This window comes from Mesocricetus auratus, unplaced genomic scaffold, assembly GCF_017639785.1.
Source record: "Mesocricetus auratus isolate SY011 unplaced genomic scaffold, BCM_Maur_2.0 Super-Scaffold_100006, whole genome shotgun sequence".
Taxonomy (NCBI): domain Eukaryota; kingdom Metazoa; phylum Chordata; class Mammalia; order Rodentia; family Cricetidae; genus Mesocricetus; species Mesocricetus auratus.
Window position 1 is genome coordinate 11,908,053 of NW_024429190.1, and position 16,745 is coordinate 11,924,797.

A 16,745-nucleotide genomic window follows, 5' to 3' on the forward strand; every position below is an offset into this window, starting at 1 on the left:
AGAATAAACACATACTGTGGATAGCCAGAAAATGGTAGCTAGTTTACAACTTGTATTTACAGACAGAACTTTCTAATTAGTTCCCAAATGACGCTCCTGGAGGTAGACAGGACAATATAAGATCATCCTCATTTTACCTAGGAAGTCATAGAATCCCATGAGATAATGCCATTTACTCTATGACACATAAACCATAATTCCTGGCTTCTATCACTTTATAGCTATGTGAAAAAGAGAAGGGCTGTTTCTCCATCCTCTAAGCTCCTAGTTTCTCCTTTCTAATGAGGTGGCTATGTCACCTGCCCAGGGAGCAACTGGCCATGTACTAATAACTCTGCTGAGCCACTACAGTGTACACATTTCCCTCTGGAAGTAGTTCTTATTACCTGCATGGTTAAGCAATCTGCCCACATTAGATAGCCTGTGAGTGGAGACTGTCACTCTGACAATAACCTGCCTAATAGATACAAAGTGTCCCTCACAGAACATAATCTCTGTCATACTCCTTTTCCCTACTCCTCCCTACCTTTTAAATTGAGAAAGACAGAAGAATATGATACAGCCTTTCACAGCTGGAACACACTACTGTATAGCCAGGACTGCTATACAGAGAAAACCTGTCTCAAACAACAGCAAACAAAACAAAAAACAAAACAAAAAGAATGCCCTGTCCAGGCAGCAGGGGTGAGGGGTGGAGATGGGCAGGGAGGGGTGGGGGTGGGGAATTGGTGCTCAGAGGGTATGTGACTTGCCCAAGGACATGCTGTAAGTGGTAGGGAAAAGGTGATGTCTGTAGTAGTTCAGTGCTCCCTCCTGTGGCCTTGCCACTGTGCCTTGGAGTTGGCTGGCAGTGGCAGTCTGGGTGAGAGTCTGACTTGCTTCACTCTCCCTCACTCCCAGTGGTAGTGAGCTCTGAGCCAGCCTCTCTATCCCATGAGGCACTTGCTGGCTCTGCTCCTTCCGGCTCTGGGTCAGTGCACAATGGTAAACAGGTTCTCTCCACCCTTCACTGGCTTCAGCATCCTGGGCCTCTGCCCAGCTCTCCACTCCACTCAGCTCCACCCTGCTCTGTTTTGCAGATTCTAAAAATCAAGGAATCCTCTTCTGGTCCACTGAGCTGGGAAAGGGCACAGATAGAAGAATCCCTGGGGCAGCTCTCCCTGACAACTAGAGGAAGTTTGGAGCCTTTTCTTAACAGGAGACATCACTTCCCTAAAACCTAATCGTTTTCTGCCCGTGACTCGGTGCCTGAGTCACCATCTCCCTTGCAGATGCCCAGAGTCCACCCTGATCTGTTTGTGACTCCCCGAGCCATTCTTACCAGTTTGTTAGCTCTTACCTAATTGTCCTGACCCTTGTCTTTACAAGGTCTCTCCTTGCTGAAACTTCTTGGCTCCCTATTGTCCTCATCTACAACAGAAATTGAAGGCCCTGGCTCTGCAATCCTCCTGTCCCTGGCACATTACTCCTTCCACTCTAGTTTTACGTCTAGGTGTCCCCTCCCTGAACCACTTCTCTGAGCCTCCCTCCACTTCCAGCTGGCCCCTACCACCTACCAACCCCTGAAGACCTCATTCAAAACTGCCTCTCATCTCTACATGGCCTCTAACTGCTCCATACACACCTCTCCAGAGCCTTGCTGTAAAGATGAATAAAATGCAGCCCCTGACCTTGAGGAAACCAGTGCTGCAGAGGCAGGTAGGTGGATAAATAACTCACAAACACTGAAATTCAGGCACAGAGCTTGTGAAAGGTGCTAGAAATCTGCAAGAAGCCCCCAAGGTGAGGGTGAAGATGTTTGGGAGCTGACTCTTAAACTGGGATTTGGAGGCTGACAGGAAGTGTCTAGGCTGAGGAAGGGGGAAAGAACATACCAGGCAGGAGGCCCAGTATGCGCAAGTGCAAGTTAATAGGAAGGGCACGGCTTGTGCGGGAATGTGAGCAGTCCAGCAGAGCAGGCCCAGCTTCCCCACCTGACCTCTGCTCTGCTGAGGCAGCATTCCGTGAGGAGGTGTGCTCCTAGAGACTTCCACCAGGCCATCCTCTGCAGTGTGCCTCACGCTAAGAACATTACCTAGTACCCGACTGGCACTTAATCAACACACGGTAATCAGTTTGCTTTGTGACCTCAGGCCTGAGTTCTCAGCAATAAGCTGGGAATACTGACTCTGCCTTGAGAGCAGGCAGAAACACAGAAGGAGTACGCCCTCTCCAACCTAACACAGCTCTGGTCTTGAAGGCCAGTACAAGGCTGAGCTCAGATCTGCTTGAAGGTGGACTTTTACAGCATTACAGTTCTCCTATTGGATTAGCTTAACTGAATGTCTGTGATATCACTTACCAGGCACTTGCTAAGCACCAGACACTGCTCAGTATCCAATTGACATCATTTCATTTAACCCGGTAATAAAGTCCATGAGATGCATTCTCCAATTACCAGCCCCACTTGGCAGATGAGAAAACTCAGATTGTCAGCAAGCTAACTGCTACCTAGGGTTTATGGCAAGCAAGCCCTGGCAGGTGAGGATAGACCCTCTGCTCTTCTGACTATGCTACCCAACTGCAGCACTTGGTGTTGTATACTCAGTGGGATACACACAAGCTTTGACTGACCCCTGGAGCTCAGGGCTCAATGAACTTCAACTCACAAGCAGTGTAACATTTTGCAGGTCCCTTTAGCTCTCTGGGATGTGGCTTCTGCCAACATAAAATAGAGGTTATAATGATAACCACATCTCACAGAATTAAGTGAGAAGAAGCAAGTGACAGCCTGGGCTACCACGCTAGCCCCTTTGTAAAATGGCATTATGATAATGATGGTGAGGGAATGGAGGAGTCACCTAGGCATTCGAGGAAGCCAGGACAAAGGTCCAGAAGACACAGAGAGGGGGAGCAGTGATGGTAATTATGCAGCAAACTTGGACTCTTCCTCAGGAAACTACTACCACCTAGGAGGGTACAGCACCCAAGCAGCCCTCTGGCCACACACTGGCCCTGAAGTTCTCAGGAAGCCTAACTCCACTCTCACTTCTGTTTTTTTCTTCATAGGCCACTGAAACGGAAGAACGGTTCTAGTCAGGGCTGTCAGAGGGCCTTGCTGCAAATGACTCAATAAGGAACTAATAGGGGAGTTCCCAAGCTGCCCTGGTAGATCAGGGATCTCCTGACCTCAAGCAGAGTGGAATTGGCTCCTGCTTTACCCCCAAGATCATGGGTGAGCTGAATCTTCTATCTACACTGCTTTACTTCCTTACAATTATACTAAAAGCTCATGAGAGAGGGACAGAGGGAGAGAGGGGGAGAGAGCTGAGTCTGTTTTGTGTATGTGTGTATCTCAAGATGCTCTCACTATGCAGGTCAGGCTGGCCTCAAACTCACAGAGATCCACCTGCCTGGCTCTTGAGTCTCACACTTGATGGGTGAAAGCTGGCAGGGCAGTGGAGGCACATGTCTATAATCCCAGCATCTGGGAGGCAGTAGCAGACAGATCTCTGAGTTCAAGGCCAGCCAGCTTGGTCTATGGAGTGACAGCCAGGGTTACAAAGAAAAACTCTGTCTTGAAAAACCAAAAATAGATAAATAAGCACGAAGTGTGAAAGGCATCATGCATGAGGACACAGAGCTCTTACACTGTGGCAGATGTTGTGCTGGGTGCCTTTTAAACATCGTCTTCCTAACATCCCCCTCTTTCAATGCCACCAATGTCCTACTTAGGGATTTAGAGAAGTCACACTGCTGGAAAGTGTCAGAAGGAGGATGAAAAGCTAAGTCTGCTGGTGTCTTGAACTTGGGCTTCCCCTCCCAGTAAGTCAAGACAGGGAGGAAAAAGGAAAAAAAGAATAGCCCTGAGGGCAGACTGGGAAGACTGCTCTGAACACACAGTGCCCCGGGCCCAAGGCACTGAGAAGGAGCAAGAGCTCCCAGAGCCTATGCTCCCTTCTGGGATCCCTCACACCCAGCTGTTCCTGTCTCATCTCTGGGGGCATGTAAGGAAGTGTGCATGCAGACATTGCACAGGAGTTACACTACTCCTTGTAACAACTCAGCTATAAAAACAACACAGGAGACCTGTTAGGAAAAGTAAACATTTGGCACTGGGCTGAAGTCCTGAGACTGTGGCAGGAAGAGAGGCCACAAGGTGATCACCAGTTTTAGTAGGGTGAAAAACTGGGACCCCCAGATAGGAGGCCCAGTTCTATCCCTTGCTCAGTCAGTTCCCTCTGCCTGTAAACAAAGCAAAATAATCCTCCATCCATTTCCAGTTGCTCCTGTAATGGTTACCAGAGACTAAAGAGATAAAGCTCAGCATAGTGACACAGGTCCTTAATCCCAGTACTCAGGAGGCAGAATCAGGCAGAGCTCAAGGCCAGCCTGGTCTACATTGGGGTTCCAAGCCAGTCAGGGCTACACAATGAGACACTGTCTCAATAATAAATAAATAAATAAATAAATAAATAAATTAATTAATTAATTAATATACTCAGGAAGTCTCCCCAACATGCTGCCTAAACATGACCTGACAAGGCTGGCACTGACACCAATAGACACACTTCTGTGGAAGAAGAAAAGCACAGGAACCCAAGCCTAGACAAAGAACCACAGACAGTTAAGGAATGAGAGCTGAAGATTGGGAGAAATAGTCTTCCCCAGGCAAGAGCTCACCTATTGGTTATCTAATACCAATACCCTGAAAACATACATACAAGTAACATTATACTGTACAGGTTGTATTTATATATTTAGGAATAAACACACACACACACACACACACACACACACACACACACACACACGCACGCACGACAACTAAAGAGGCCAAAAATTTCAGCAAAGACTGTGGTATGTGTGAGGGTTTGGAGGGAGGAAAGGGAAAGAGAAAATGATGTAATTATATTATAATCTCAAAAACCAAAAGCTTTTTTAAAAATTAAAAGAGATAAATCTAACAAAAACAAATAAAACACCTCCACATACATGAAGACCACTGGTTCTGTGCACAAAGCTCGTACAAGAGGAACACAGTATGCTGGAAGTACTGGCTTCTGCGGAATGTGCCACAATGACCGCTTTCGTTGGGGCTACCTACCAAAGCATTTTTCCAAGGTCATTTCTCAGAATGTTTGGGATAGATGAGCTCTATTTTCTCTGCAGGAAACTGAGGTTTAGAAAGTCAAGCAGCCTTCTCAAGGTCACACAGCTACTTAGTAGCTCAGGGAGGCCCAGGACTTGGGTCTTTGATCCCAGCTCAGAAGTCTTAGTTTCACTGTGTTTCTAATCCAGCTATCTTAGCTGAGCCTCACAATCCTCTGTACATAGCTGCACCTGTAACTACTTGTCTAATGTATGATTTCCCTGAGACTCTAAGTCATTAGAAAGCAAGACAGGTTTCTATCTGGAAGCTGACACGGGGCTACACATACAGTAGTGCTGGATGAGAGTCACGGCACCAACCCTGTGATTGAATGAGAAGACATGCTTAAGCCACGAGCCACAGGAGTCAGTTGGTAAGTTGGCACCAGCACCTTCATACCCTGTGCTTAGTTAAGAGTACTTTTCTCCATCCCTTAGCCTAAAGTCATGTTTCCAACCAGTATCTCTGATCTCCTGGACTTGCTAGGAGCTTGTCTCACAACGATACAGGACTCACCTGTCCCAGCTAAGGCACCAGCTGGAAAGAAGAAAATCAAGATATCCCATGACATCAGACTGACTCTTGGTTGCCATCCACCTCCCCTTGATCAGTTTACACTATGCTGAAAGCCCCAAATCCCCTGCCCCAGCTGTCATGCTGCCTTAAGGAAGGGTTTCTCTGTCCTCAGCCTCACTCGTAGCTCCTTGGAGAGAAGCCTGCTCTCCTTGCAGCTTTTCTTACCATCCAATTTGTTTACCAGGCAGCAACTACAAAGCTCAGTGTTACTCACCCTCCTGCCTCCTCCAGCCAGGTCAGCCAACTCTCCTGCTAGAGAGAAACAAAGAGCCCCTTGATGTGCCCTGGGCATTCCAGCCAAGCTATGCACCTCGGGGATATGACAAAGGCAAATCAACAGCAGCCCACTGCAAAGGCTACAGGATAGGCCTTGTAAGAGGCCTTTCCACCTCCGTCACTCTCAGGGCTAGCCACAGTCCAAGCTCTAATTATTTGCCAGCCTCTTTCTCCCTCTGGTTATAGACTTCTTCCAAGTCCCACCATAGCTCCTTTGTCCCATTTTGGATTCTCGTGACAGTTTCATCACCTGTGATCTAGCTCCTCTTTCTGCCATCATCAACAACTAACCCTCTGAAGCACAGGACTCAGGCTGACCTTCAAGGCTGTCTGCCTAACCTCTTTCCCCAGCCTACCCTTGCTTCCATCCTGCCTGCACCTTTGCTATTGGCCCATTATACTTCTCAGAGAGCTGGATTTTGGATGAAATGTTGCCCATAAGTCCTTTCCCACCCAATGAAAAGACCTTGCTTGTCCCTTCTGAGTGCTGGAATCAAATGGCACTTCATAGGTTCCTGTAGGTAAAGCTGCTGCTTCCTCTTGTAGACTCTCAGAGCAGCTGCACACCTCAATTACAGCCTTTATCGCTCAACACTGCGAAGATTTGTTTGTGGTTCTGTCTTTCAACCAGTCTGAATTCCTTGAGGGCAACAGGACAGAGATGTCTTGTTCAGTTCTTGTCTCAACCACAGCAGCTGGCAGAGCAGGTATTCAAGAGAGCCTGGGAAGTAAGGGCACTGCTAAGTGGCTAGGCTAGCCAAGTGAAGCCTTTAGCTGGCTCCAGCTGCTGCATGGGCTGGCTACCCTACTACCTAAGCAGAAGTAAAGAGCTAATCTGCATCGGCCTCCAAGGAGCTGGACATGGAGGAGGGCAGTATCAGGTAGGAGACGTGGAGAAAGGAAAGATGAAACAGAAAAACCTTAAAGTCCTGGCTAAGGGACTTATAAGCAGGAGTGTTGGTTTGCCAATGGGGAGTCAGGCCAATTGTCTCTCTGCTTGGATTCCCCCCAACAGAACCCACCTGGGAGGAAGAAAACTGGCAGGGCTGCCTCAGGTGATAAATCTGGGGCATTCTTTTCTGAGGTCTTCAGACACTTGTGTTCAGAATGCAAACTACCCCCCCTTCAAGGGAAGTGAGGTTCGCCTGGATTAGGATTTTCTCTTGCCCACAGGACTGGGCCTCACTATGGCTTGAGGTGGGAAGTAAATCACTTCACTAACTACTCATCTTTTTCTTGTTGTTGTTGTTTTTGAGACAGGGTTTCTCTGTGGCTTTGGAGGCTGTCCTGGAACTAGCTCTTGTAGACCAGGCTGGTCTCAAACTCACAGAGATACGCCTGCCTCTGCCCCCGAGTGCTGGGATTAAAGGCATGCACCACCAACGCCCGGCTCCTAACTACTCATCTTTAAAAGGGGAAAGAGCATTCACTGAGCACCTACTCTGTCCCAGGCTCTTTTCACACATCAGTTCATTTAAACCTCACAGCAACCCCCCAAAAATCAGCACTAGCAATAATCTTTTCATGGGTGAGACAGAGGTTCAGAAATGAGGCAACATGCCCAAGGTCACACAGCAGCCAGACTCAGAGGTTGTATTAGGAGGGGGCCCAGAACTACCTTCTTCCCCCATCTTGATATAAACAGACTGGGTAACTGAGCTACAGACAGGTATTCTTGTCCCCTACCCCCAGGTCTTGTTTCAGGCCAGATGCTGGGAAGACATAACATCAACCAGACTCTACCGCTTATCTCTTTCCCACAGCTTAGGGTTTCTAGCAAGTTGACACACAGGCACCTTCCCAGGACTGCAGCTGGTGAGCTGCCTCCTCCTTTACCAAGTCAGATCTTGTCTGAGGCTCTAGAACAGAAGGAAATGAGGAGAAACAAATGGGAGGACTCAAAAACCTGGGCCACACATGGACAGCTATATTCTTCCAAATGAACTACCCAGGGACCACTCATTACCAGCTCCATGCTCTCCTGGGAACTGTAATAGCTCAAGAGAAGTGGATAGTCTAAGCTTACCAACTAAAAAAGGCAGTGGAGGCAGTACAGCAAAGAGGCAGGCTCTAGCTTGCCAGGAGGCCCTGGCCCCACCTCAACAAAAACTGGCACAGACCAGTCTGTAAGGATGCCAGTTAAGTCAGTTTTATGACTTCCAAAGTCATTGGGCTGATATAATTGGTTAGAAGTAGAGGGAGCCAGGGGATTTAAGAAGACAATACTGCTGTTCCAGATGTTTGATCCTGAGCTCAGCTCAAATCGCTTGCTCCCCTAACAGGAAGCCAATGCCCACAGGATCCCAAAGATCCTGACTCATCTGGCCTACATACTGAGCAAACAGAGGCAGGGTGGGAAGCCCAGCCTCAGGCTAGTGCTGATAGTCACTTGGAAAAAGGAGAAGGTGGTTAGCGATTTATCTCTCCAGCTACCAGGAATTTAGCTTATGTCCTTTCCCCCTCCTGACCAACTTCCAGCTGCAGAAGGATCATCAAATAGGTCACTCTCCCCCCAAGAGATGGAAGGGTAACATCACTCCTGCTCAGAATACCAGTTTTTCTTGGGGTTCCACTGCCCAGCTAAGTCTTAGGTTAACCCAGACTAGTGCTGCCAGGACCTCTGTCCGTGGCTGTGCCACCCACAGGGTTATTCACGGACTAGTTGCTTTCTTGCCTTTGGCTAATGGTCAAGAGAAGATAGGGATCAATTCAGTCCCACTAAAGGTTCCCTACAGAGCAGGCTGAATGACAAGATGGGAAAGTGGAACAGCACAGGGAACTCTGGGTTCAACCCCCAGCTTTTCTCCTAACGACTGAAAAAAGCAAGACTAATACTTGTTTCACACCTCTCTGTCTGACAGTGGCCACCTCTAAGTTCACTTTTAGTTTTCTGACTTGGAATATCTATCAGTAAATCATTCAGGTAATAAATATTGAGCATTTACTCCACTGCAGACCTGAGAAGAAAAGAGTAAATAAGACTGGTTGGGCTAGCCCTAAGCTAATTAGACTAATGACAACGCGCATCCTGGCCATTCCTGTTAGCCTCCTACATTGTCAGGGGGGTAAGAAGTGCTGAGGAAGCAAGGATAGGTTCCTATTGGTTATCTTCAGTTTTACCTGCCTGCAAACTGATCCTGCTGGGGGCAAAGAGCCACAATTATGGATGATGAAGCTGGTCCTGACCTGGGATTCTAACATCCTGGATCCAAGTTCTAGATCTGCTGTAATATGTTAAGTGAACTTAAGCAAGTTTTTGCCTCTCTGGCTTGTGTTTTATCTTCTATACATAGGCTATACTGGTCAATCTCTTAAGATCCAGTCCAGCTTAGCCTACAATTTTATGATATAATTTAGGCCAGAATGTAACAGACACCAGAATGAGAAGCCTCTGATTTCTTTCCCAATTCCACAGCCCTTGGCAACTACCAAAACTAACCTGTATTGAGACAACCTTTGGCCCAGGATATCTGAAATGGACCTTTAATCTGGAGACAGTTCCCATCATGTCCACTGCAGGCCATTTGTGCTAATGTTTCACTTCTCTGGGATAGCAAGCACATGGACTCTTAGCCCTCAACCACGAGACTAGGCTCAGCGCGGTCACTCTGAAACTTCCCACAACTTCCCTTCTTATGGCCTTGGGCAGGGACTTACTTCTGACTTTTTTAGAACCACAGTATAAATCAAACAAGGAAGAACCAAGCTTTCTGATACCAGAGATCTTGCTAACTGACAAGCTGAAAAAAAAGAGTCAGAGACACAAGCAGACCTGGGATCTCACTCAGCCTTGGCCTCACAGACACCGGAGATGTAGAGGGCGTCTGCAGAGCCATATCCCAGGTGTGTAGTTGAAGGGTGGAGAAGATAGACATCTGGCTGCATGGCTGGGGATGAGAGCCAAAGGGAGGTGCTCCCATTGGGCGACTCTTCCCACAAATACCAAAGGTACGCCCTCATTTTTCTCTTCATTTCTCAGACACTTAGAAAGAGAAAGGAAACTATTTCTTGGGCTATTACTTGTGCCAGGCATGGTGCTGGGTGATTTCATGTATCAGATTCACTTTTTTCTCAGCAGAGTTGGATATAGGCATTAATTCTGCCCTTGAATAATCAGGCTAGGGAATTTATGATCTGTACAAGGTCACACAGCCAACAAGTATGACCCCCAAGTCTGGTCCTTCCTCGCTTAATTACATTGACCTGCACCCTGAAATCTGGTTAAATGCCCAATAAGCATGAAGAAAATTTTTCATGCTTTAGAATTTTCCAGCAAATCTGAGTTGTTACTTCCAAGACCCCACAAATAAAACTGAGAATTCCTTCCTACCACCACAAGACCTCATCCCTCCCAGGTCCCTGATCCCTGATGACTGTGCTCCAGTTGAAACACACCCTTAAATCCTCTCTACATGAAGCTCATGGCAAGGAAACCAGGACAAAATCAGGGTGAGGGGTGAGAATGAGGGGCTCCTAGCTTTGGACTGGACTAGGCTTAGCCTAATGTGAGCAAGTATGGAGGGGATGGGAGAGACAGATCTAGTGGGTGGAGGAAACTCCATCTAGGTTAGAAGCCTGGATTTGTCAAATTTTCCTCCTAAGGATGAGGAGGCCTGTGAATAAGAGACTCTTGGAGTGTGTGTGTGTGTGTGTGTGTGTGTGTGTGAGTGTGTGTGTGTATGTGTGTGTGTATGTGTGTGTGTATGTGTGTGTGTGAGTGTGTGTGTGTATGTGTGTGTGTATGTGTGTGTGTATGTGTGTGTGTATGTGTGTATGTGTGTGTGTATGTGTGTGTGTGTGTATGTGTGTGTGTGTGTGTGTGTGTGTTATGATATTATGGAACCAACATTTATATGGGACGGAATTTATGGAGTGTATTTCTTAAGATAGTCAAGGACTTCTGAAAGTCCCAAGAATAGCTGGGGACACCTTGGGCAGTCACAACTAGTCAGAGAGGGGAATATAGTCTGGTGTAAGGCTCTCCTGGTGACTGCAGGGATGTCTCTATAAACTGGCAGGCACACTATGGGAGGGAGGCTTGTCAGTTCTCTGTATGGCACTAAGTCTCATATCACAAGACAACGGGAATGAAGTAATATCTAGAGGCCATCTTCCTGAGGGGACCACTCGCTTGAACTCACAAGACTCTGGAGGACTGACTTCCGGGGATTCTGTGTGGCAGGCTTGGAGTGGAAGGACGGTGCTACTCCACTGCCTCACTTTTCTCTAATGGTCAGCGCTGGGTGCCTGGGTGCTCAATGGTGGGGTGTTACATGAGTGGGGCTCCTGCTGTCTCCCTCCTACTCCTGTCCTAGACTGGATATGGAATTCCGTTAGTAAGTATGCACACTGCAGCCTGGGAGTCTGCTGGCTGGCTCCTGTGGAGATGAAGCTGACAGTGAGTCCTAGAGGTGAGGTGCTGTCACCCTGTGAACTACTAGGAAGGGGGAGTGTCTGCCCACCTGTTGCCTGTGACAATGGATAAGCAGAAGTGGGGAGAGGGGGAGGGGGAGGGAGAGAGAGAGAGAGCTGACTCTGACCTTTCCATGATGGAAAGTAAAGTAACTGTTGGTGACAAGACGGGACTGTCTGGGAGGGAGGTGGCCAGTGTCAATGTGTTTATGTATTTGGACAAGGGCTAGTGTGACCTGAAGAGGGGTGGGGCTGGCTGGGAGTCCTGAAGTCGATTAAGATTTCCTGGTGGGGGTCCTGAGGAGTTGAGACAAGGATTCTGTGGGGTAGGGGAGAGAGAGGGAGAACAGCCAAGAGGAACCTGTGGGGCGGCCATCTGTGCGCATGTCAGGGGGTAGTAAAGGCAATTGGCCTTAAGGCAAGTATGACCTGGTGAGTCTAGGGGCTGCTGCTGGTGGTTATCCCGCAGTCGGGAGGGCAATGTGAGGACACATCAGTCGGTCTGGGGGAGGGGGGCACCGGCATGGGGACCGGGAGGAAGTGGGGTGGCCTGTCTGCCCAACGTAGGTAGGAAGTAGACTGCCGCTTGGGGCGGGTCTGTGGGGATCGCTCAGTGGAGACACGTTGGTGGGTCAGGCCCACGCCTGTGCTGGTCCCGCGCCCGGCCCAGACCCCAGCGCTACTCACGCGCCCTCGGCGCCCTGCGAACCCACGATGAAGCCGAACTTGTCGATCCGGCGCTCGGCAAAGCCGTTAGCCTCCGAGTCGGATCCAAGAGAGCTGAGCTCGTCGGTGGTAGCGGCATCGGGGCCTTGGGCCAGGCTCTCCCGGGTCCCCGACAGGCTCCCGCCCGCTGCGGGCGCGCGCGGCCCATTCTCTTTGCTGCTCTTCGCCATCCCGGCCGCGCCCGCCACCAGAGCGCCAGCGGCCACCTCAGCCGCTTCAGCCGCTCGGCCTCCGCCGACGCGGCCGACGCCCCGCCCACGCCCCGCACTCATTGGCTACCGCAAAATTGGGGGCGGATCCCCAGGGAGCTCCCACCACACGCCCAATGGGTACCGAGGGCCCCGGGCCCCGCCCCTTCTTCAGGCTGGCGCCAACTGGACCGACGTGAGGGGGCGGGACAACCGTCACCGGGACCCTCCTTCCCTGGCTGCCAATCACGAAAACTCACCTGGACTAGGTCTTCCGGCTTTTCCGGGTTGGCCTCGGGCTGGCGTGTCACCTGCCGCGACTTGGGGGAGGGGGGTGTGGGAAAGGCCCAGGGCTTCCCCGGACGTCCTGCCCACCTCTACCTCACTAGGCCGGATCCTTGCGAAACAGGGTCGTGGGTGGGGCTGTGTCGCCCGTTCATTTTGAAGAACAGTGATGAGATGCAAGTGGGTTTAGGGATGTGAATCACCTTGCTATTCTGCTTAGGGGCGTTTAAATTAGCTTGTGGGAGACCCTATAAAAATAATACTAAACCAGCCGGGCGTTGGTGGCGCACGCCTTTAATCCCAGCACTCGGGAGGAAGAGGCAGGTGGATCTCTGTGAGTTCGAGGCCAGCCTGGTCTACAAAGTGAGTTCCAGGACAGCTTCCAAAGCCACAGAGAAAGCCTGTCTCGAAAAACCAAAATACTAAACCAGGTGTGGTGGCGCATGCCTTTAATCCCAGCACTCGGGAGGCGGAGGATCTTTGTGAGTTCGAGGACAGCCTGATCTACAAAGTAAACGCAATCCAGAACTGTTACACAGAGAAACCCTGTTTCAAAAAACTAAAACAAAACAACAAAAACCTGACCAGAGCTCTACTTTCCTTTGTAGTCTTTTTCCTTCCCAACACCTTTTTGGTGAGGGTTGATTTGTATTGTTTTGTTTTGAGATGCGGTCTCCAAAGTGGCTGAGCTTACTATGTAGTTCAGGGCCCTTTCCAGTCTTCCAAATGCTGGGATTACAGTTTTGGGCCACGATGCCTGACTCCCCAATGATTTTACTGAGATACAATTAACATACCACAATTTTATGCTTAAAGTGTATACTTCCTAGGTTTGAATCCCATCACCACATCCACCCACGCACAAATAAAAATTAATGCAAGCCTGTAATGTCAGCACTCAGTAAACCAAAACAGATTATGAGTTTCTGGGTCAACTGGGCTACAAGCAATAGCCCTATATGAAATGGTACAAATCTCTAGCATCCTTACTGAGGTATGCAAACAGTACAGTCCAATTTTTGAAAAGTTTTTTCACCCAAAGAAACTCCTATTCAGTAACAGCAACTACTATTCTACTTTGTGTCTACAGATTTGCTTTTTCTAGACATTTTAATTATCTGTGGCTACCAATCATTTTGTGTGTCCAATTTTTTGTTTGAGAGGGTCTTGACTTTTTTATTGCTTCTAAGATATATCTACATTTGAGCACTTTGCTTTATGGGTGAATTAAAAATCATTGTGTTGACATACCACATTTATACACTATTCATCAGTGAAAGTCATTTGAATTATTTTTTTTCTTTTTTTGTTAGGAATAATGTTTGATCAGGTAACATAGTATTTCATTTTTCTTAGAATTTCCTACATTTCTGGGATTTAATTGTAACTCTGATTAACCTTTAAAAAATGTTAATCCCTAATTTGACATGACATGGAAAAAACTAATCCCAGCACTCAGGAAGCAGAGGCAGGTGGATCTCTGTGAGCTTGAGGCCAGCCTGGTCTACAGAGTAGGTTCCAGGGCAACCAGTGCTACACAGAGTCTTGAAAAACCAAAAACAATAAATAAGCAGTGTGTATGTGCTCACACACGGCATGTATGCAGAAATCAGAGACAATTTTTAGGAGTCATTTTTTGTCATTTTTCTTCCCCCTTATGGATCCTGGGTATCAAACTCAGGTCATCAGGCTTGGGAGCATGGGTCTTTACCTGCTGAGCCATCATAATGGTTTTTTTTTTTCAAGACAGGGTTTATCTGTAGCTTTGGAGGCTGTCCTGGAACTAGCTCTTGTAGACCAGGCTGGTCTCAAACTTACAGAGATCCACCTGCCTTTGCCTCCCCAGTGCTGGGATTTAAGGTGTGAGCCACCAACGCCATTTAACCTTTTGAGTAACTAGCAAATTGCTTTCCAAATTGGTTGTCCCATCTCTTGTCATCTTTTTTTTTTTAAGATTTATTTATTTATTACATATAGTGTTCTGCTTACATGCCAGAAGAGGGCACCAGATTGAATTGTAGATGGTTGTGAGCCACCATGTGGTTGCTGGGAATTGAACTCAGGACCTCTGGAAGAGCAGTCAGTGCTCTTAACCTCTGAGCCATCTCTCCAGTCCCCATCTCTTGTAATCTTTTAGTAATTTTTATTATACATGCCCTATTTTACAGGTAGGTAAATTGAGGTTCTATGAAGTAGTCAGTTTCCTAAGGTCCCAGACTAGTTTATGATAGTCCTAGGATGTTTTTATTTGAAGAATTGGGTCAATCAGGAGCCAACTTCTAGACCTAGGGGCTGTCAACTCTTTTTCAGTCCCTCATTCATCTAGTATTCTATGGTTTCCCAAAATGCCATTTGACATGCTTCCTAAATAACTAAGTGGGGAGACAGGCTCAGAAGGGAAGCAAAGAGACAGCCTGAGCTGCCAAGCTCCAGGCTGCAAAGGGTCTGAAAGAAACTCCAAGGGATTTAGCCCAGAGTGACTTAACCAGCCATTTCCCTGATGCCACATAGCCTGACATTCTTGAAGACCTGCAGTCTACATTCCATTTGCTTTGGTTTCACACACACACACACACACACACACACACACACACACACACACACACACACACACACACACGCGCGCGCGCAACAGCAGACATGGGAGCAGGCACATGCCATTTTGCTCTTAAACCCTGTCTGGGAGGACATTCCTCCTTTCTAATGGCAGAACACAGCTCCCCAGAGGCAGTGGGTCTGACCCACAGGAGAGGGGAACCAGGTGTAATTGGGATAGTGCAGTACCCACTTGGACCTCACAACCTTGGTCCTAAGGCTCTATTTCATTCAACTCTGTAAGGCATATATACCTAACAAAGGCAATCATCTATTTGGGACAGTTGGGGTACAGTCCATCATCATGGTGCGATAGCTCTATTTGGTTGTTTTGAGACAAGAGTCTCAATATAAACCCCTGGTATACAAGGCATGTGCCACCAGGTGCTTTTTCCATCTTACTTAGTCCCAGACCTCAGTTCATGGAATGGTGACCCCACATTCACAGTGGGTATCCCTCCCTCTTCAACTTTCCTAGAAACAAACTCGCAGATATGCCCAGAGGTATGTCTCCAGGCGGCAGTGTAAACTGACCATCACACAGACATCCAAAGCTCTTGGAGCAAGGGTACTTATCTTTCAGAAACAGGACAGGCTGTAGTTGATGACCTTGAGGCAAATAGATTCTGAGGCTTGTTTTTCTTCTGAGCCAGCATCTGTTACCTAGGCTGGCTCCCAACTCCTGGGTTCAAGCGATTGCCCTGCCTAATCAAGTTCAAATATCTGGGACCAGGATTGTACTGCCACATCTGGCTTTTAGACCATTTCCTCATCAGTAAAATGAAATACTGGAACAAACAAACAAACAAACCCCTATTTTGAGATTTTAGTGTGACATGTCCTTAAACATTTGGTACATGGAAATTCTCAGTAACAGTGGGTAGAGGTGACAGAATTCGTAAATTTCAAGATCTTTTTTTTCCACCACAGCCCACAGCTGTAGCAGTGGAGTTAACAGCTTAATTCAAGGCATATGCCTTAATTCAAGGCATATGGCTAATTGTCCTAAATTATTTAACTTTGAGAACATCATTTTCCTCTTCAGAAAGAAATGGAATGTCAGTAGTTACTTGGTGAGCCAGTGTGGCAGGCACATTGTTAGTTTGTGTGTCAGGATATATGTGCACACAAAACCTATGCGGGTGTGTGTGAAGATCCAGATATTCATGTCAAGTGTCTTCCTCAATTATACTCCACCTTTCTTTTTCAAAGTCTCAGTAAACTCATCATTCAGCTAGATTGACTGGGCCGCCAGCTCCAGGGGTCCTTCTGTGTCTGCCTTCCCAGTGAGACTAACATGTGTTGAGATCCCTAGTCTTTTATGGTGTAGGGACCCTAACTCAGGTTTCAAGTTTATTTGGTAAGCACTCTCCCCAACTGAACCATCTTTCCACCCCCCACTTTCAAAGTTTTTTTTTTTCCATTGAGACAGGGCTTCTCTGTGTAGCTTTGGAGACTGTCCTGGGACTTGATATATAGACCAGGCTGGCCTCAGACTCACAGATTCACCTGCCTCCACATCAGAAGTGCTGGGATTAAAGGTGTACACCACCACC

General features: G+C 47.8%; 1 protein-coding gene across 1 annotated transcript in view; it reads right to left on the bottom strand.

Annotated features, from left to right (window-relative positions):
• Positions 1 to 12,375, bottom strand: part of Tbc1d10a (TBC1 domain family member 10A) — a 28,982-nt gene extending 16,607 nt beyond the window's left edge. Inside the window, exon 1 of the mRNA XM_005068923.4 lies at positions 12,083 to 12,375. Within this exon, the coding sequence (XP_005068980.1) occupies positions 12,083 to 12,291 (209 nt within the window). The 5' untranslated portion in view covers positions 12,292 to 12,375. The remainder of the gene's footprint in view (positions 1 to 12,082) is intronic.
• Between the last annotated feature and the right edge of the window lie 4,370 nt (positions 12,376 to 16,745).